At 42.5% G+C, this 22,825-nt stretch overlaps 1 protein-coding gene across 1 annotated transcript in view; it reads right to left on the bottom strand.

Annotated features, from left to right (window-relative positions):
- Positions 1-22,825, bottom strand: part of RAB5A (RAB5A, member RAS oncogene family) — a 71,770-nt gene that overhangs the window by 38,126 nt on the left and 10,819 nt on the right. Inside the window, exon 2 of the mRNA XM_029589278.1 lies at positions 7,644-7,828. Coding sequence (XP_029445138.1) covers positions 7,644-7,806 — 163 coding nt within the window. The 5' untranslated portion in view covers positions 7,807-7,828. The remainder of the gene's footprint in view (positions 1-7,643; positions 7,829-22,825) is intronic.

Here is a 22,825-nt window from a genome sequence, read left to right as displayed (position 1 = left end):
TTGAATTGCTATTTTCTCTCTTTTTAAAAATATTTTATCAGTTTTACAATAATAATCCAAGTTCACAACTTGTTAGGAAACAGCATACATGGGCATTTGTTAATACAAGAGAGAAAAAAAATAGTACAGAAGAAAAATTACAATATATGCTTTATCAGACTCCAAATTGGAGGGATGAAACAGTAGATCAAAAGAAATATAAACAATAGTTTAAATAGGATAAAGATGACTGAGCACTGGCACACTTTCATGTACTAAGGTGTCTATAAACCAATAGGAGAAGCAGTAGGACTGGGAATGTGGGCTTCAAAACTGTGTTGTTGCTCAGATAGAAAGGCAGATAATTGAGAAGGGTCAAAGAAAACATATTTGATCCCCTAAAAGTTTACCACACATTTACAGGGGAAATTAAGCCAAAACAAGGTTTCCAATTGCAAAACACCAGAACGGAGTAACAGAAACCTCTTCCTTTTGGACTGGGTACCTTTGGAAACATCAGGGTAAATATGAACCTTTAAACCTTGAAATAAAGAATCCCTATTACAGAAAAAAAGCTTCAAAATATAGACTCAGTTAGAATCTAAAGCCAAAGTCACTACCAAGGTTGCAGGCAAAACAGAATCAACTAAAGATTTTTCCAACACTGTCAAATTACTTATATCCATGGAAATTTGAGGAAAATTCTGATCATGCAAGACATTTTTCAATGGCAAATTATAAGCTTTAGAAATAGGAGGTATTAAATTTTCAGGTATTTTCAACACTTCATGGAAATACAATCGTAACATTTCAACAGGAGAAACCATTTTTTTCCCTGGGAAAATTAATTAACCTGATGTTCCTTCTAACAACATTCTCTAAATTCTCAAGTTATTAACAAGGTAAAGATGACCATTAGCAAGAGACCTTGTAGAGCCTTGAAGTGAGGTAATTCCTGATTCCAGAGTCTGAACTTTTTGAGATGTAATAGAAGCCTGTTCCTGTAACTGGTGAACTGCCAGATTCAAACCTTGGTATTAGCCCATGAACTAACCCAAATGAGAAGAGAGCTTGGTCAGAGCTTCCCATATGAGATCCAAAAGTTATCTGAGGTAGTCTAACCAGAAGAAAGGACTGTAAAGTCTCCGATGAAACCTGTTTTGCCAATCTCAAGGAAGGGAAAAGAGAAGCCTCAAATGAGGGCACAATTCACCACCTATAAACACCAGGTGCAGCCGGTTTCTCTGCAGCAGACAGCAATGGCTCCCACAGAGTCAGCACTTTTGTGGGGCACTATGAGATGTCCCCCCGCTGCAACAAACTCACAGAAATAACCTCAAAAACAGAAGGGATCATACCCGGCTGTTGAGGAGTTTGATGCTGCTCTGGAGTAAGCGTAGGTTCCAGGTCTGGGGCGGAAGTTGGTGAATCTTTGACCTGCTCACCACCCAACAACCTCAGTCCAGAGTTATTTTCTCTCTTAAAAATTACTGAGGCTACAATAGAACATTTCATGATCAGTTTGTAGATGTCAACTAAAACCCGAAGTTGGATGGACTTTCCATGGACTTCAGTCCACGCAAGTAGAATGCCACATCTCTTTTGAGGTCCTGACTGTACAGAGCTTGTTCACCTTGTATGACATGTGGCATGGGAAAGAATGTTTTAAGGACAATTGACAGATCAAGATGGAATTCTGACACCACTTTAGGCAGAAACTTAGGATGGGTGCATAGAACTACCCTATCAAGAAAAAACTTGATACAAGGTGGATAAGTTACTAGATCCTAAAGCTAACTGACCCTCCATGCTAAAATCACTGCCACCAATTATATAATCTTCTAGGTCACAGGAGCACAGCAGCTCAAAAGGTGCTTTCATCAACCTGATCAGTACCATATTTAAGCTGCAAGAGACAGCAGGAGGCCTGATGGGAGGCTTCAAATGAAGCAGGCCCTGCATGAATCAGACAACCAAAGGCTGTATAGAAATGGGTCTACCTTCTACAACAGGGGTGGCCAGCTCTGGTCCTCAAGAGTCACAAACAAGTCTAATTTTCAGGATATGCATAATGAATATGCATGAGAGATTTGCATGTATTTCCTTCCTTGTATGCAAATTTCTCTCATGTATATTCATTGCGGATTTCCTGAAAGCCAGGCCTGTTTGTGGCTCCTGAGGACCGGGAGTTGGCCACCCATATTCTACATGGTGGTGATAGGCACCAGCTGCAGTGAGAAGAACTCTTACTGAGTAGGCCTTAAGACCTGACTCAGACAGATGCAGAAAGTAATCAAGCAGTTTTTGTGTGGAGCAGGAGAAAGGGTTTACTGCATTTTGTTCACGCACAAGACAAACCTCCTCCATTTCAGTGCACTGGGCTTACTTATGGCTTCCTTTCTTGAAGCCAACAAAACAAGACACATCCTTCAAGAGTTCCAGATGTTGCAAAGTTACCCTAAGCCAGGGTCCTGATGTTGGGATTTTACAATCTCTCTCAATCCTGAATGATAAGAGTTGGGGTATTTCAATGGCTAATCGTATCCTTGTTGGAGATCTCCCTTGGGGATGGGATCCAAATCCTGTCTCAGCCAAAAGGGGGCTATGAGAACCATGGCCCCCTGATCTTCTCTGAGCTTCAACAATATCTTTGCAATGAGAGGAATTTGAGGATATGCAAACAGCAGGTCCTTGCTCCAACTGAGGGTAAAAACATCCAATGTTAGTTTGACTTGCATCTTTCCTGGAAGGGAACAGCAGAACCTTCCTTTGCTAAACTCCCCAGTCTAGGGACTTTCTGTGGGGGTTCTAGGACTTGACAATCTATTCTTACAAACATTCTCAACTGCCAGATATGTGACTCTGAGGACCATCTCTGAAAGATAGTCCAATCCCATATCTAAATAGTCTCCTGACATGGGAGGTACATTATTGTGGCCTCTCTAACTTTTTGATGTAAAACATCGCCAGCTGACTGTCCAAACTGGACCAGATCAATTTTGCTGACCAATCGATTTCTGAATGCCTTCAAAGCACACCAAACCACCTTTATCTCCAGGAAGTTCATCTGATGAAGCTTTTCCTGAACAGACCAAAAGCCTTGGATGCAGAGCCCTTAAACATGGTCTTCCCAGCCCTACTTGAATGCACCCACGGTGAGGACAATTTGAACTGGAGAAATATAAAGGATATGACTGGTCAGATTGGAATTGATCCACCAACGGGACAGGGCATCCCTGAGTGGCTGCATGATGCAGATGGTGTCTCAAAGATCTTGAGTGGCTTGAAGCCACCTTGATCTGAGGGATTCATTGGGCTCTCTTCATATGGAGATGTGCCAAGGGAGTAACATGCACTGTTGTTGAAGATGTTAAGCCTCATGGCATCATGTCCCATGATGCTTGCTGACAACTGGATCCTTTCCAGTGTAGATGTTAATGTGATAGTCCTCTATTGTGGAAAGCAGGCTCATGCTTGACTCATTTCTAGAGGTGCTTCAACTCCAACTGAGATGACAGGCTCAAGTGGGACTGAGTTATTAAAGTTTGTCATCAACTACTTTAACAAGCGGAAGGCTCTGCACATTGATTCTATGCCACCTGCATCAGATATGCTCTTCACTTGCCAATAGTCCAGGTAGGGGAACACGTGAAACCCCAGTTCACATGGATGTACCAACACAATGGCGAGACATTTTGTAAAGACATGTAGTGTTGACACTAGTCCAAAAGGCAGCAGGCAACACTGATATGTGATGATCCCCTACTGCAAATAAAATATTTTCAGTGACATGGAAATCTATGTGGACGTAAGCATCCTTGAGACTGAGAGAGCACAACCATTTCCCTTTTTGCAAAAAGGGCATTATGGTGCCCAGGAAAAGCATCTTGAACATTTCATTTTTACTTGTTCATGGCCCATAGGTCTAGGATGGGATAGAGTCCTTTTGTTTTCTTGGGAATCAGGAAGTACTTGGAATAGAATCCCCATCCTCTTTCCCCTGATGGATTGGGCTCAACTACATTAGTTTCTATGAGTGAGATGTGCTCCTTCTATAGCAGTTCCTGAAGAAGAGACTTCCTTCAAACAGGGTCTGGAGGCTGATTGGGAAGGACACCCAATAGATGTAATCTGTACAATTCCAATTTTTTTTTTTTTAAATTATGCTGGGGACCCCCAAATCCAAAGTTACAATGGGCCAACAGTTTATACAAAAACTCAAGCCAGTCTCAGACAAGATGGTCCTCTGGCATGGGTACAGAGACCTAGGCTATTCTCTCTGTGAGCTAGTTAAAACCCCACCCCAGGATTTGGCTGGGATGCTGGCTGTGGCTTCTGTGTACTCTGCTGTCTTGAAAGGGCATGAGGTGCCTACTATGCATAGGATCGAAGGAGTAGAAGATAACGCCTCCTTGGTTGGAAGTGTGTCTCCTGGGCTCCATACTCTTAACCACTTGACAGAGGAGGGTAGGTCTGGAATGGCTGTTAAGAGCTGAAGTATCTCATATATGCACCACCATTTCTTTGACCATCTCTCTGAAGAGATTATCTCCAGTATATGGCATGTCAGGGAGTCTTTCCTGGATATCAGGTTGGAGGTCTTAGACCCACAGCCATATGAGTCTACAGGTGCCAATTCCCCACAGCAGAGACTCTTGATGCCCATCTCAAAAACATCGGTCAACCTGACCATGTGTTTTCCACAGTAAATAAAGGTTGTCACACTGCCTCTGAGGATCTGCTCGGCTCAGATCCTGTATATATATTTGACTATAAAGAGCTGGTAAAAGCTATACAGGTATAGAGTATATCCCCCTGAAACACCTCTCTCCCAAGAGCATCCAGAGTTCTGCAATCCTTCTCCAGGGGCACCGTGAAATGGGTTCTAGTCCTCCTGATTCTCTTGAGAGTGGAGTCAACCATCATAGATTGGTGCGGTAGCTGCCTCTTTTTTAATCCATGAGCCTTTAGGTTAAGATAAAGTGTGTGTCTTCTTATTGATGAGAGTCACAGTGAAAAGATTCTCCCACATTCTCATCTGCACCTGCTGAAATATCTTGTACTGGGATTGCAGTGATGATCTAGAGGAAAGCTAGCATTTTCTGGTCTCTGCCATTCTCTACATAAATCCAGTGAAGGAAATATCCTCCAGTGGAGAAGAGGGGTCAGTGGGGAGACCTGTGAACTCCTCTTCTTCAAAAACATCTCCAGATATATACCCGCACCTCCAGGAGTATTCTGAGTCTGAGCCAGACTTATGTCAGGAGGAAGATCCAGAAGGTGCCCATCCTGCATACAAGTCTTCAGAGAAAGGAACATTTGTCTATTGGGATGTGGAACTTGAGGGGCTCTTGCACATTGGGGAGGTTCTCTCATTACCCCAGCCCCTGGATGGGCTGGAGATCAACATCGGTGAAGCCATCAACATGATTCCCCTCTGGAAACAGATATCAGTAGCAATGTTGATTGGCATGAGGTTGCAAGGCAGCTCCAAGACTTGAGCAGCAGCTGGACATTGATGTCGATACAGGCCAATGTCCTCGATGCTGGGGCACAGATACTCTGCATCGCTATGTCCAAGGCCTGTTGGATCTTCTTTTCTACCTCCTATTCAAAAAGAGTGCCAATGGCAACATTGACTAGGAGGCAGGAGTAGTGGCCAGGTCTTCCTGGGAAGTCAGAGATGAATCGATGGCAGACACGTGGACCCTTAGATACTATTGCAGTTCCCCAGACTGCATTAAGAGGAAGCTCTTCTCTGTCTGAATGCTTCCAGGGATCATAGCCTTAGCCAGAATTTACCCATTCCAGGCATAGTGCACTGGCAAAAACCGATGCTTCGCGTTGAAATTCCTTAATGCCAGAATCTAAGAAATGGAATTCTTCACCTTCTTTGGGTGGGAGGAGGAAAACTATGGCTTGTCTCTAAGTCCTTTAGCGAAGCTAGACGTTGAGGGGATTCCAAACCCTCCTAATGTCAATGCATTATCAGTCTCTGATTCAACTCTTGGGTCCAATGTCGATGCTTTTGATGCAGATTCTGATAGACTAGCATCCCTAAGAGGTCATGCAACTATAACACCCCAGGATGTCACGCAACACCCCCAGGCATGGATATCATGAGAGTCCATGATAGACATGACCATCACAGTGAGGGCATCATTTGAAGTCAGTGGTCTGTTTACCCATGGTTGGATGAAAAATTAAAGCAGCAAAATCGAATGAATATGACAACCATCAATCCATGCTCCTCAGTGCACCAGAATCAATGCATCATTTGGATGTTACACAAAGAACTGTTACAAAAAGGACTGAAAAAGACTAATTCTTGCCAGTTCTTGACTGAAAAAATTCCAACAAAGCAGGAGAATGAAGATCTGTGAAAAGAAGAGACTGCAGGAACTCCTGCATGGATGCATGGTTTCATGCAATGCTACACATGCCCAGTAGGACACAAAGTTCTAGAAACTTTGACATAAAAATGTCCAGGTTGGGTTCTATCGAATGAGGTCACCCACTTGTGAGGACAGATATCCTGCTTGGCCCCTGAGAACCACTAAACATTCTGATTATTATTTATTTCTTTTATTAGTGACATTTCTGACATACTTTAGCAAGTTTGCTACCACTTCCCTGCGTACATTAGCATACAAATTAATTAGAAACTTCACAAATGAAAAGTAAACAATTTCTTGCACTACTGTGGAGAATCATAAAAGGTTTGAGAAAAAAAATGGTCTCCAATACAAGCAAAGCGCATTCTGCTAGTAGCTATCCATCAAGGAATTTCTATAGCTTAAGTTTAATAAATACCTCTTACTATGTGGCACACTATAATTCATCTCATTTATTTTTCTTGCACTTCCAAGGATACAATCAAAATTTGTCAAGCTCCAGCTGAGCAATTATCTGTTGACCTGTCAATAATTGGCAAAGAATGTGGAACTTGTTTTCTGAACTTCTGAAGATTCGCTGGTGCCACTGATCATAGACAGGCATTTTTAATATGGCAGATAGATAATTTATAATCATACTAATTACTGTGCAGTTATGCAAGGATATGTCAAATGCATCTGAATATTGTATTTTAAGTTACAAATGTTAATAATACTCAGTCTATCAGTTCTTCAAAATAAACAAAAAAGTTTACTTTGCAAAAAATGAGAATTTCTAGTTGCCTACATGCAGCTAGTCTAGAGGTTAAAAGTTTCTTACATATTCAGTTACTGTGGAGTGAAACTGCATAAGGACTCTGATAATACTTTTAGGAACTTGACATCATTAAGAGAATGGTTATCCCTTTTTTCCTGATAATGATGTCCACCTCCTGAAAGAATCGCCCTTTGATCAGCATTCTGTCAGTGACACCTTTCAGTGGAAGGCTACTAATGTGAAAATAAGCAAAGGAAAGGCAGCCAAAGAGCATTAAGGTGATGTACACTCAGCCATGGAGAAAAACTATTGCAAGTAGATGTGCAAGCAGGTGGAAGGGAAACATTATCCAATGAAGAGAGAAGGCAAAGAATACATTAGCAGTAACAAAAGAAAAGTGTATAAGATGACAGGATACCCTTAAAAGTAAGACAGCCTATCATCAGTATAATCATCTGGCCAAAATAATATCAGTTCAATACATAGCATAGAGACATTGTATTTCTGCTCACCTCCAATGGTACTTTCTTGGAATTCGTGGAACTGGCCTTTTACAAAACGAAGCACTAAACTTGATTTGCCAACAGCAGACTCTCCCAGAAGCACTAGCTTGAATTGACATATTTTATTTGCAGTGTTCGGCCCATTGGGTCTTGATGCTCCTCGATTTGCCATGTCCTAAACTGGAATAGTGTCGCTGGTATCCCCCAAAATTAAAAACAAAAAACAATAAATTCCAAGATGGCACATTAATTTCAAAGTACTGTTCTTTCTACTAGCAAGCAGCAATTTCAAAGTACTGTTCTTTCTACTAGCAAGCAGCAATCGAAGTAATACTGAAAATGAATATCAAATGAAGAAAACATATGATCCACTTATTCTTATAAATATTTCTTCTTTCCAATGATATTAAGATGAAATGTTTTAATCCAGTCAATACTGGCCTGAACTTTTACTCCTATTAGATCCTGCTTAACCCTGTATTACAATGCTGATGCAAGGGATCCAAAGTTGAGGTGCCATGGGCCTTCATTTAATACTGAGATATCATTCTCCCTCCATCATTGGGGGAGACCTGGTCTAAAGTTTATACAAACCGATTAGTAGTTAAGACTCCTTGGTTCATATCACCCATGTGCCATCGACTTGGAGGCTATGGCCAAATCACATTACCTTTCTGTAGCTCAGTTTCTCTTCTGTAAATGAAGTGGAGTTAGCTTGTCTAACTTCACGCTGGTAACGGAAGTGAAATGAGCGGCAGGGGTTAAAAAGAGAAGGAAAAGGTCAAAGAAGGGATAATAGGGGGAAGGGTGAAGGTAGCCTATAGAAGCAGAGTATTTCAAATGGGTAAATCGTGATTGGAGGAAAGGGGAGGATATAAAGGGAAAACGGTTGCCCGCTGCCTCTGTCTGAGAGGAACGGCTGAGGCAGCGGGCAGTGGCTTTCCCTCCCTCCCACCCGTTAGTGTGAAGTATGTTCAGGTTGTTGTTTGTAAAAATAAAAAATTTGTCGCAGTGGCGGTAATACCCGAGCCCATAAGGTTTGGAAGTTATGTAATGGTTAAAAGTTGGAAGAAGAGGGGGAATCTCGTGTAGTGCGGGGGGGGCTGCTACACGAGATTGATGATGAGCAGGAGGGGGGCCCATGCTCAGAGGATTGTATTAAGCTCTACCACTGGAAGAGGTGGGGAGCAGGATTGAAATATGTAAAGGGATTATGTATTGTATGAATTGGTTGAGGGCTCGGGTAAGGTTAATAAACTGCGGCCTTTATTGTTCCAAACAAAAGATTCTTGTCATTTGTGAAGGTGAAACGGGTAAAGGGTGGGGCTGAAGGATATCAAAGCGAATCTGATATCTTCCAGTTACTAAGCAATATTATTCAATGCGATTCCCTAAACATTTTGGCATGCACTGTTATTTCACTGAAAAGGCTGAAAAAGCAAAGATGGCTGCTTGCATTTATTTGTTTTTTTTAAAACAAAAACTGTAAAGATGTCAGGATCTTATTTGATAAAAAAAAAGTCATCATATAATCACCCAGTCTATTCACCACTCTTATTACCTGTCTCAGGAGCTGCAGTTACATTCGGTTGATGACCCACATTTATGCACTCCCCATGAGTGCTTTCATACAGCAACATTGTAAGCACCATCAATACAATAAATGCGATCACCAACAATTTTATATTACTTTAATACTTTATATTAATTTTCAAAGTGCCATACAATTATTTAATAAGCAATCATATATCAAAATGGAGTACAGATTTTTCCTACTTGGATTCTTATTTAAAAAAGGGAATTTCAGTAGGCCACACTGTGAAACCTAAACTAGAGTTTAATCATGCGTTGCTGTTGTGAAAAAAACTACAGGCAGCATCCCAACTAACCTGCATAATGGACCTTTGACCACCTTTTAACCACCAGGTGCTTCTCCAGCCATCTCATAATTTGATCTGTGCGTGTCCAGCTGGTCTTCCAGACTATGGGGTTCCATGTGATTCAAATCAGAAGATAGCAACAGATGGTGGTCAGAGATCCCCCATGCAATTAACGGTAACAGTGATTACAGGATTTAACATACACAAATCTGTTAAATGTCTCATCTAAGACGACACAGCAAATCTCAGAAGCTTAAAGTCCACAGAGTCATGCTGGGCTAATGGTTCAATACTGTCTCAAAGAGAACTGTCCTCCAGCTAACACTCCAATGCCATTTTCTGCTGCATCACGCGACTTACAACTCTCCCAAACAACTAATGACCAAGCCTGAGCCTGCTTGGTTTCTGAGAACTCATGGGATTAGGTACTATGACAGTGCTTCTCTCAGCCCAGGTTACTGGGAACATGAGCCATGTGCATGTCAACAATCTCTTGTGCAACTCTGAGGCATTAAGCCAACTCTGTATACTGCTTTTTTTTTTTTGAGTGGAGGAAAGGACAGGAGAATTTGATACTCCTAAAGAGTTATTATCAAAGCAGCAGCTTTTCTTGCTTCCAACAAAAATTTAAATCTGAAATCAATTAGAAAGGTGCTCTAATATGATGATTTAAGAACAAAGAATGTGTGGGAGCATAAGTCAAGTACTATACAACTGTTCTAATTTGTACCTTTGACCAGTGGTTCTCAACCTTTTTTTGGCCAGGACACACTGAACATGTGACCATCACGGGGCTAAATGTAAGCATGCACTCTGCATCCACAGGAATCCCCTCAACCCCCAGCAATGAGTGCAGAGCAGATCTAGGGTATTACCCTGTACAACTCAGCATACAAAAAAGATATTCTGGTTCTGATGACATCCCAGTAAAAGCAAAACAAACTCCTTTTACTACCAGGCACAATAGCCCTTCTTATGAAAAGACAGTAATTTACCACTAATGCATATCCTATTGAGAAAACACAACAAATAAGATTGATACAAATGCCTACATGCTAGTAAAATACCTCACCTCGGTCACACACCCAGAACTGACCTTCACCAAGTACAGAAAAACAACAAATTATAAATATGGAGTCAGAAACTGGAATGGAAAACCAAAAGAGCCACTCTGCATGCAGTGCGAACCTGGAAAAATGGAGAGAGAAATATAGCACCTAACAGACTCTCAGGATCTGCAATAATGCACACAAACTAACCCGCACAAAGTTACACCTGCATTATGGAACACACTCAAACAGTAACAACCCTATCTAAGAAATACAACTATTAAACCAGGCCCTAAACACTAATATCACCTACACCCCCCCCCCCCCCCCCCCAATTAGACTCCACATCCAATCTCTCTCTTTCACACCAGTCATCTTCCTGACCTGTCTCTCTCTTAATCACACTCAGGCTCTCTTATAATCAAGCTCTTAATCACACACAAGTGCTCTCGCACCCAGGCACCCATTCACACCCACAAACACACAAGCTCTCACCCAGGCACCCATTCACACCCACAGACACACAAGCTCTCACCAAAAACATCTTCCTTCACTGCAGGGATGGGCTCCAGTTCTACCGTGGCTTTACTCCTGCAGGCCTTCTTTTTTCGCCGCCATGGGGATGGGCTCCCGTGGTGGCCTTGGTAGGGGTCGGGTTTCCTTTTTTTGCCGCCAAGGGGATGGACTCCCCTGGCGGTCTTGCTTGGTCAGGTTTTCCTTTTTTCGCCGCCATGGGGATGGGCTCCCGTGGCAGCCTTGCTTCGTTGGGGTTCGACACTGCCATTCCTCCCACCCCACCCCGGCTATGCAATGCCTGCCTCACTGGCCAATCAAAGGCTTCCTCCCTTCTTCCTACTCCCACTGGCAGGTAGAAGGGAGGAGGCTTCCGAATGGCCTGCTCGGGGGCAGGCAGAATGAAGGCTGCTTCCCATTGGGCAGTGGGGGTAGAAGAAAGGAGGCTTCCAATTGGCCCACGGGGGCTGGAAAAAAGGAGAAGGAAAGTACAACGGGGCAGTGGGACACCGGGAGACGCGACACGACACAGCGGTTGAGAAGCGCTGCCTTTGACAATACAGAAAGCAATGTCATATTTATGCAGGATCAGAAATAAAAAGTTTAAAAAAAAAAAAAAAAGGCACAGCTATAGCCTAGTCCATCCCTCAGGAAATTGCTTTCTGATTAGTCACCAGTTTTCCTCAAAGAACAGAGAAAGGAAAGGACTATGATTTATTGCATATTTTCTAATGATAACTTTAAAACTGTGCTCTTTGATAGCAGTACAGACAGAAACTGACATACTCAGCATAAAGAACACTGAGCAGCTAATGTTTTTCCAGCTTCAGCCACCAAAAACCGGAACTGTAATTTCTAACACAAGGTGAGGAGAGGTTCAGAGATTCATGTATTCATTTGGATTGGATGGGGTCAGCCAGCTCTAGTGGCAGAGTGCCACAAACAATCTGGTTTTCACAACAAACAAAAAGCGTATAAAAGCTACAAAGCAGAGACAATAATCAAATAAAACTTCAGAACTGTCACTGTGAATAATGCAACAAATAGAGAAATTTAATCTTAACTGATAATTTTGTTTCCTTGAGTCTAACCAAAGTGGTCCAGATACCTGGCTTTATGCTCCCCTTCCAGCAGATGAAGACATACAGTAGAACAGGTTTGCTGACATCTCATATAGCAGGTATGGGCAAACTTCAGCTCGTGGGCCAAACCAGGCTGAATGACAGACTTCTTCCAGGTCTCCCTTCAATGCAGTTTGCCCCACTGTAACCGGCCTTCGTGGATGACACTGAGCTGGGTGTCAGTACCAGCAGTGAGGTCCCCCTCAGCCCCAGCAGTATTAGGAGAGCAGTGGGAAGAGGAGCGTTGCGCCCCTGCTGGATAGGAAGAGAAGGCCCTCCGCCCAAAACCTTGATTACTTAGCTATACAATGCAGTGGCAGTGTCCCCAGTGCTGCTGCTAGTGTCTCCCAGTCCCGCCTGTGCGACGACTCTGATTTTTATTATTATTATTTTTTTTTAACCTTTACGGCCCAACTGATTTCAGGGGAGTTCTGGAGCAGTAGCAGCAGCCTCATCAGCCGCTCGCTACGGCTCTCCTCACTCACTGCCTCTCTCTCTCTTGTGGCCCTCTGGCGCAACTCTAATCCTCCTGGCCTGCATAACAGCTGAGAGCTCCCCAGGCTCCGGCAGCACCATATCCACGTGATTATCAGCCACCCACTGCAGCTCCACACTGCCATCTCTCCTGGGGCCTAAATTTTGGGGAATAATAATAAAAAAAACCCCAAAAACAAAAAAACAACTTATTGCCATATTTCCTGACCCCAAGCCAGCACTGGACCCCCCCTTAAACTCAGGCCATGCTCCCAGGCTCTCCAGATGCCCTATCATTACCAGGGTAAATGCAGCTCGCAGCATCATGCTGCTACCTTTCCCTGGCCTTCTCTATTTTAATTTTTTTTAAACTTGGAGCCATATCCCCATGGATTCTCCAGGCCCAAATTGGCACACCCCCGCAGCAGAGCCCACCACAAGCCAGGTATCCCACAGTGATGAATCTCTCAGCATCGAGACAGGCAAATAATTTTTTTCTTTACTTACTTGTGTACGGGTGCGATAGAGAACCAGTCAGAGAGCGAGAGCGAGCATATTATGTGTGTATGTATGGGTGAGAGAGCATTGTGTATATTTATTTATTTAAGGGTTTTTATATACCGCAGTACGTAAAGAAATACATCACCGCGGTTTACATTTAACAATAACTTAGCAACAGGCTTTACACTGACATTATTAATAGGTATTACATATACTAAAATCGAAATAACAGTTTTGACGGAAAACAGGCTGGACAGACTGTGGACCATCCAATAATGTATAACATGCAATTAAAATATTGATGTGATTATTAAACCTTAACAAACCAACACAAAAACTAAATAGTATCTAATACAATACGGGTTCTGAGAGTGGATACAATTTCTATATTGTACCGAGGATATTTCTGTTATTTAAAGCTAATTATATATGGGTGGTGATAGAAAGAGCACGTGTTTGTGCAACAAACACCCTTCCTTTCTGCCTGCTATTCTTCTTTTTGGTAAGGCTGCTATTTTGTCCTCGCTGTGTGGTGTACTTGCTACTGTAACTGCCTGCTTGACACCCCCCTCCCCTCCCACCCACCCACGAAGTTCTAAGGGGAACCTGTCCCCTGGCTCCAATATGCACCAGTAATGTAGCCCTGTTTAAAAAAAAAAAAAAAAGTTTGCCCACCCCTGTTATATAGGGTCCCATGATGGCCTCAGCCTGCCAGTATTCAATGCAACAAGCTGACAGTTCAACCATTCCCCACACCCCTCCTAACCAAAGAGCTTTTAAGAGAGAATAAATAATGAGTCCAACCTCCTAAATTAGGGATCACCAACATGTGGAAAAAACAGCAAGAACCTGGGCCAGCTGCGGCCCTCCAAAACTGTACAGATTCAGTAAAGCAGATGCCAATAACCTGCACTAAACACACATCAGTTATGGAAATTTGAGCATCTCGGGCAGTCCAAGAGGATCCTGGATTGGTCTGGATGGACTCAAGGAAAGGAAATTATCAGGTAAGATTGAATTTCTCCTTCCTCTTCCATCCAGCCAGACCTGTCCAGATGCATGGGATGTACCCAAGCTAACCATCATCTGGGTGGGACCCTGCCAGCCCTGCTCATAAGATGCTTGAGCCAAAAGATGCCTCTTTCCTGGATCGAACATCCAAACGAAGTTTTGCAAAAAAATGTAAGGAGGCCCACAGACACTCTGCAAATTTCTACTGGAGAAACTAAAATGGAGCTCCACCCATAACAAAGCTTGTGCTCTGTGCAAGTGTGCTTGGCATTGGCAATGGCAAAACCCTGGCTATAAAGCCAAGCCCATCACTTCCTTAATCAACTGTGCAACAGAGGCCCTTGACCCTGCTTCACCTTTCCTAGTGCCACTGACCAGCACAAAGATCTGATTTTCTAGAACCATTTGTGACCTTCAGATACCTAAAATCTCTGTGCACATTCAGATGAAGCAGCTGCTCATATGCCTCCAGAAAGGATCTCTGCAAGACAAGACTTGCAGTTCTGAAGGCTGTGTGTGTGTGTGGCTGAACAAATGCTGCCAGAAACATTGCCTTCAGAGTAAGATCCTTAAGAGATGCTTCCCTAAGCAGTTCAAAGGGAAGACCACTCAGTGAGAAGAGTACATTTTATTACAACCTTTTTTGGAAACAAAGGCACTGAAAATTGTAGCATCGTCTTTGGTGACAGAGGTTTTGGATTTTTGTAATGTTTTGTTAGTACGGCTTCTGTTTTGTCTTACTTGGAAACTGCAGTCAATTCAGGATAGTGCAATGGAATTAGTATGTGGGAAGACTAGATGGGAGAGCATTTTACCATTACTCTCCTCTTTACACTGGTTATTGATAACTGAGTGTGCTCAGTTTAAATTGTCATCTGACATTTCTCTGTATGCAGGTTAATGGTGCAAAATATTTGATAAATTGGCATGGCATAAGTCTGGTCGAGTGCTCAGATCTTGAGTTCTTGGCTAGAGTTTTTGCAGGGCCATAAAGTTTAAAGCTAGCATTAGTTCAAAACAAGCATTTAAAATCTATGGCCCCACAGGAATGGAATTTTCTTCCAATTGTGGTAAAATGGGGGGGGGGGGGGGAAATCGAATTATTTAAAATTCGATAAGCTGATTAAGGCTCTTCCATTTCCTTTTAAGCATAACTGAAGGAGATGGCAAGGTATGCTCTGAAAGTTTGTCTGTGAATTGGTGGTAAGGGATGGTAGCATAGGTTTGGGTTTTGTGTAAAGCTGATAGAAGAGATTTAAGGGAGGTTTCTGGAGGGCGGCAGGCAGTAAGATTCTTGTCTCTCTATTTATTTATTAATTTATTGTGAATATGAATTTGTAAACCTCATATTGAAATTACTTGTTCTAAGCAAGAACTTTACTCCCTTTTGGGAGGCTGAAAATGTTTGACTCCCCTTAAGGATCACGACACATCCGAGTAAGACATCAATGGACTTCTCATAAGAAGGCCCCTATGATCACCAACAGCTGCCACCTGCACCTTCAACAAGTTTAGTGCCAATCCTGCAGCATGGAGGCCAAGACAGCAACTAAAAGTACTGTCCTGCACACCATACTTCAGAGATTCTCTATATATATCCGTTTATTATATACGATATGTTCCTTGTAAACCGCCTCCCCGGAGATAGTTATCTCTGTTAAATGTGAACCGGAGTGATATGTATTGTATACAGGAACTTCCGGTATATAAAACCAAAAATAAATAAATAAATAAATATACTCACATACATACACCCAAGATGCATGGAGACTTTCTTGACTTGTAAAAGCATATCCACTACACTTTCTGAATAACACTTCTTACTCAATTATGCCCTATCAAGCACCAGGCTACAAGACAATCAAAATAGATCTTCGTAAATCACTGGACCTTGGCTCAACAAATCCCCAGACTGAGGCAACACTAAGGGCTCCCCATCCAGCAGCCTTATCAGATTTGTGTACCATAACTGCTTCGGCCAATCAGCAGTCACTAAAATTACCTGACCTTGATACCCATCTACCCTCTACAAGACTCTGCCCACCTAAGGGCCATGGAGGAAACACATACAGGAGTCCCCAAATCAGCCACTCCGAATCAGGGCTTCCAGACCGAATGACTCCATCTCTCTCCTGCGGCTGAAAAACTTACCTTGACATTGCTGAAAGTGAACATCAGGTTCCTCTCTGGTTCTCCCCACTGGATCACTATCCTGGAGAATGCAGTCTTTGATAGTGCCCATTCTCCTAAATCCAGAGTATTTCTGCTCAAAAATCTGCTTGAATGTTTTCTACTTCTATGTATGCTGCTGACAGCATTCTTAGGTGCTTCTCTGTCCACTATAGTAACAATTCCACTTCTCCTGCCATTGGAGGATTCTCAGTCCCACTTTAGTGATTCAATTACGCTGCAGCCATACTATTGCCTGAGAGAAAGCAGACTGCCTGCCTGCCTCTGCAGAAAGCAAACAACCCTTCTGTTCAGCTTTATCGCCAATCAATTGATGGATCAACTGGATTCTGTTGTACTCCAAGTCCCCAGTCACCTGATTTTGACAGTGTGCGCTCCGTTCAAAGAGAATGGCACTGGCCACCACTGTTACCCAAAATCCGGGGATTCAAGATCCACCCCTACCTACAGGTTCTTGCTCACCAGCCAACAAGCCAAGCTGGTTCGCTTCTCTTCTTGCAACCAGAGTCTCAACAAGTACACCTGAGACTGTGAATATCGTCTTGAGAGTAAAGCTTTTTGTAAGGGTCTCTGTTGTGTGCTTGCCCAAGGCACTAAATCCAGCAGCACAACCACAGACCCTAAAAACTGAAGGCAGTCTCATACTCTTGATTTCTCACTGCCAACACAAGCTTCACACTTGATTCTGAAGTTTGAGTAGCCTTTCCTCTATCATGTGCACATGCCCTCTCCGTGTCAAACTCAGTCCCCAGGTACTCCAGATTCTGGGAGGGAACCAACTTGCTCTTGGCATTGTTGATCACCCACCCCAACTCCTGCAATAACTGGTACCACTCTGTTTGTGGCCATACTGCTTTTTGTCACAGACTTTTGACAAAATAAGTCAACTGTCCAGCTACAGATGTACCAAGATTCCTTTTTGAAAAAGCTGCTGCTACCACTACCATTACCTTGGAAAAGATTCGCAGAGCTGTTGACAGGCAAAAGGGTGGATGCTTGAAAATAGAAATGACCTTCCTTATCAGAATATGAAGGTAAGTTTCAATCTATTCTAAGGAGATCAAAAACTTCCCATTTTACTGCTACCATGAACAATCTCAGTCTCCATTCTGAAATGAGAGCTTAGATGACTTTTTTCAAGCCTGGTATATATGAAAAGGTGCTTTCCTTCTTAGGAACTACAAATTAAATGGCATATGTTCCCTCAGGAAGCCTAAGAAATTTAGACTTCCCTCAACTCCTTAACCAGTTTCTTGAGGTCTTTCCCCAAAGAGAAAAGTTTCCCCTTAACTGGCTAAGCTTTCTTTTGAGTCTTAGATACCTAATTTGCCAACCAATCCATAGACAAAAGCAAGCGGCTACCAAACACTCTGCTTCGAAGTGCGTACAAAATCATACCAGGTATCTGACAGAAAAGATTGTACCTGGCTCTAGCTGGGCTGCCTCCTCCACCTCTGCCACATGTCTTCCATAGAACTTTCCTGGAGAAGCTGTGACAAACAGACATGACCTGGCCATGATACCACTACATGTAGGCCCAGCCCATAGGCCTGCTTGAGCAAAGATTCAATCTTATAATCCTGGGGTCCTTGAGGACTGTACCATCCTGCACAGTGGTCTTTTCTGTGACTGCACATGAGGGTGTCCACTCAAGTGCTCTTAACTTCTCCTTTTCTTCTGAGAACAGAGGGTACAGATTTTCCGTCGCCTTGTCCACCTTGAAAGTAGCATCCAGTGAATTCCATGCTGAGATCATCTCCTTTATCAATTTATGGAGAGATGTGGCTTTTTGCTGGCTTCCTCAAGCCAACCACAATAGGTTCTTCATTTGACTTCTCATCTTGAACCTTAACTTCAACAATATTGTGTTTTGAGTAGTGTGTGCAGTTCTGGTCACCACATTTCAAAAATGATCTAGCAGAATTAGAAAAGGTACAGGAGAAGTGCAACCAAAATAATAAAGGGGATGGAACGATTCCCCTATGAGGAAAGGCTAACAAGGTTAGGAACATAAGAACATAAGTTGCCGTACTGTGTCAGACCGAGGGTCCATCAAGATCAGAATCCTGTTTCCAAAAATGGCCAATCCAGGTTACAAGAACTTGACAAATGCCCAAACATTAAGCAGATCCCAATCTACTAATACCAGTAATAGCAATGGTTATTCCCCTAGTCAACTTGATTAAGAGCAGTTAATGGACTTCTCCAGGAACTTATCTAACCTTTTTTAAACCCAGCTACACTAACTGCCCTAACCACAACCTCTGGCAACAAACTCCAGAGCTTAATTGTGCACTGAGTGAAAAAGAATTTTATAATGATTTGTTTTAAAAGTGCTATTTGCTAACTTCATGAAATGCCCCCCTAGGATTCTTCAGCTTGAAGAGAAGGCTGAGGGAAGATATGATAGAGGTCTATAAAATAATGAGTGGAGTGGAATGAATAAATATGAATCAGCTGTTTATTCTTCCAAAAAGTACAAAGACTAGGGGGTCACACAATGAAGTCACTAACTTGTACATTCAAAACTAATAAGAGATAATATTTTTTTTTACTCAAAGCATAATTAAGCTCTGAAATTCATTAGCAGAAGATGTGATACAGTTAGTGAAACTGCATTAAAAAAAAAAAAGTTTGAACAAGTTCTTGGAGATGGAGTTGCAGAAATCTAATGCTTACCCCTGGGATAAGAAGCATGGAATCTATCTACACTTTGGGATCCTGTCAGGTACTTGTGACCTGGATTGGCCACTTTTGGATACTGGGCTTGATGGACCTTTAGTCTGACCCAGTTTGGCAAATATTATGTTCTTAATGTTCGTAAAAAACAGTGTAATAAAAGGAGGATAGCTCCTCTGTTCTGAACAACCAAATCACTACTGATTAGTCCTCCTCCCTAAAGGAGTATTCCCCCTCCTCACTCCTGTGGTCCTCAATAAGAGAACTGACTGAAGGGACCAGATGTTCATGACTTCACTTCTTCTGGCTCCTAATCTCCACCCTGGAGGTGGTGCGGAAGAAGAGCTTGTATCCAAACTATACCTTCAGGCAATGGCTTGTTGCAGCAGACAGAAAAGATCCAGAGAGGGGGAGAAAAATGTAGCAGAAGACAGGGCCACCCCAGAAACTGCGAACAAAGCACCCTAGGAACCCAGATAAGCCCCACTGGGACTCTGTTCCTCTGCTGAAAACACCAGTCCTAAGAGAGGTGGCCATAAAATGGTCCCCTCTCCCCTACACAGCTTCAAGATAGCCACTGTTCCTGCCACGGTAGTATGCACCCCAGGGAGAACTGCTTGAAAGGACTGCCTCGCCACAGGGGAACCTTCCTGGAGTGACAGTTTCTAGCTGTCTGCTCTGCATCTCTGGTACAGTCTGCAGAATGTACTCCATGCACTGCTTGACAAAGCCCACTGGAAGCAACAGTAAATGCCACCATTTGCCTTCTTCCAGTGGCCCAACCATCCTTCCCATCAAACAACTCAACCTGAAGCTCTCCACAGTGATCTCCTGATCTCCCCCTCTGCTGCAGCCCAAGTCCTGTTCTTTTCTTTAAACTTTATTAGCCAGGAACAGTTGATTGGGCAGAGATCCTCAACCCAAAAGGAGAATGAAAAGCTAATCCACCAAACCTTCTGGAGGGGGGAAGGCAGAAACTGAGGGTTCCAAGGGGGGCAGTAATTAAAAATGATTCTACCAAAAAGAGTCACAGCTGACCACCCTAATCCAGGTGCCAGAAGCCAGAGTCTCTGGCTTTGCTCAAACAGGGGAGGATTAGTTTTAAGACTGTTGCCCCATAGCAGCCCAACACTTCTGAGTTCCTTTGCATCCAGCTTGAATCGGGCACCAGCTCACAGCACAGGAAGCTCACCTGTCATCTGCTGGAGACAGAGAATACTGGCAGGCTGAAGCAAGCAAGAGACCTTATATAGGGTCGTTAACAAATCTGTTCTTCTCGGACTCCATTTGCTGGAAGGGCGCATAAACCCATGTGTCTGGACTGGCTGAAGAGGAAAGATCAAGCTGCAGCATTTGAACCAAAATTTGCATCCCTAAGTTAGTATCTTGATATATATTTTAACCAAGTAACAGTATTTGGAAATGTAACTCTTTTTGAATGTTTATGAAGCTAAAATTCAAAATGTGATAGTAAGAGATACTGTTGAGGACAAATATCAACTGTATAATGAAGATCCAAAAATTGTCAATATTCAGATAAAATAGTATTCAATGAAGAATGACCCTGCAAAATATACCTGTCAATAACTGAAAAGGTTGAGCATAAGCTTCATGCATTTTACTGTAATCTATTATAAAGCAAATATATTTTGCCCTGCAGTTGTCATCTCTCCCAGGCATCTAGCCCCTAATACCACCAAGACTGATGGGAGAGACCAGAAGCTGAGGCACTGTGAACTGTTAACAGCCTTCCAGTGAAGACTGGATTAACGATAAATACAACGTTCTAAACCAAATGAACATATTCTTCTCCCAACCTAAAAGATGAGGAAAAGAAAAAAAAAAGTGCTATGTTTTTTTTATAGCATCCTGTTCTAATATGCAAGCTATATCTCTTTGAAAAACTACAAAGCCTTGCAGTCCAAAAAAATGCAACTTTACTAGCTAAAAGTATATTAAATCTATCAACTAAGTCTCAATATGATGTATAATGAGGATTTAAAACTTAGTAATTGCAAGCGTGAACAAACTGATATTGCTTAAGTAAAATGAAAACAAATATGAATACCAGTGCAGCAATATATAAAATCTCATAAGAAAAGAAGAAAAAAAGGAATTGAAATGTCTCCAGAACAGAAACTGAAGATGATAAAAACAATTATTGCATATTATAAAAAAAAAAAAAGTGGACCCAGTATATGATCAAATCTTGCACCTTCCCCTTTCAGGCAGAAAGATCATTTTTCTATAAAGGTTACCTCCCTAATTTGAGTCAGCCAGTATACTATATTAGGAGTAAACTTCCAATGTAAGCAATAGTAAAACAAGCAGCTAACAAAAGCTGGAAAACTAAAACTTTGAGATTGCCTGGAATAACTATCATCCCTGCACCTGAACTAGAAAAGGAAAAATATCAAGTTGAAACATCATCCTTGATATTTCCCTTTCAACCGCTCCCCAAAAATGAGAAACAAATCTTCATGACCACCATATATGGAAAAACGTCTCAACCCTACTAGTTCCATGCCAATATAAAATGGAAGAACCAGCACTGTATTTGGCAAAAATGTCAGGAGTTTTATAAGTCTCATGCAGTAGTCTGACCATTAGTTCCACCCTTCTGAGGCACAAAGAAATTTTATGGGTAGGCTTCCAAATCCGAACTCAGTCATCTTCATCCAGCCTAATAACTAAATCAGTATTCCAATGATCAGTCAACTTTTGAGTGTATCCTAAGCCTTGATAAAACTCCAAAAACTTTGACAGACAAAATATCTTCCTTGACCTCAGTGTAGGATTTGACACACTTCCTCCACTGGTTGCAACTTCTGAACCACCCAACTTCCATCCAGATGCATTTGCACCACCTGTTTGAGCTGAAAATAAAGAGCCTTGTGAGTTAGAAGACAGATCAAACATAAGAATTGCCATTCTAGGTCAGATCGAGGGTCCATCATACCCAGTATCCTGTTCCAATGGGACTCAAGGTCTCACGCTTGGTGTTCAATTTATCCATTTCCACATCTGCCCCATTCCTCAGGTACTAGGCTCCAGGGCAATGGACCTGAATGTAGTACCTTAGGTACAGACTCCCATGCAGCTCACTTAATTCACTCTTCGCTTGAGGATATTCAATAACACAGTATTGCAAAGCTATTTTACCCTTTCTCTGGGGAGATATGGAGCCTGAGCAGATGGTTTTTCCACAATAGACTCCTGGAGGGAATGGGTCTTGAATTTCCTTCATTGTCCTTTCATGCCATAGGCATGAGCCTTCTAGGTTGAGAGAATTATGAGCCCAGGCAACTGAAGCAGGGAGAAGAATCAAACTAGTGGCATTCAAATACATCCAAGGTCCAGGCCGAGGGCCAGAATCAGCTATCTAGCATTACAGAAACCCTGGCTTCTAGCTTAGAAGGCAGACCAAATGGTAGCGATCAATGTAACACTATTAGTTGATGTGAACAAACTGAAGGAATTAGTAGCCCTCAGGTATATTGATAAACAAGTCAAGATTTGTCTGGGATGGAGTTCCCCTGCAGGACCTAGCAGCAGCTCACATGGCCAACACCACTGTCATACAGACAAATGTTTTAAGCTGACACTTTTGAGACTCTGAAGTGAAAGGACCAACAGAAGTGGTCTTTGCCCTTCCGGGGTCAGGTGAAGCAATTCGATAAGAGGATTTCAGATCAATCTGGTGAAGCTTAAAGACGAGCTAGTTATTCAGCTAAAAAGGGGAAAGCAGGAGCCAGGAGGTTGGATATCCTGGT

This window comes from Rhinatrema bivittatum, chromosome 2 (genome assembly GCF_901001135.1).
Source record: "Rhinatrema bivittatum chromosome 2, aRhiBiv1.1, whole genome shotgun sequence".
NCBI classification, from domain to species: Eukaryota; Metazoa; Chordata; class Amphibia; order Gymnophiona; family Rhinatrematidae; genus Rhinatrema; species Rhinatrema bivittatum.
Note: the sequence above shows the minus strand (reverse complement) of the source record. Positions and strands in the feature narration are given on the sequence as shown.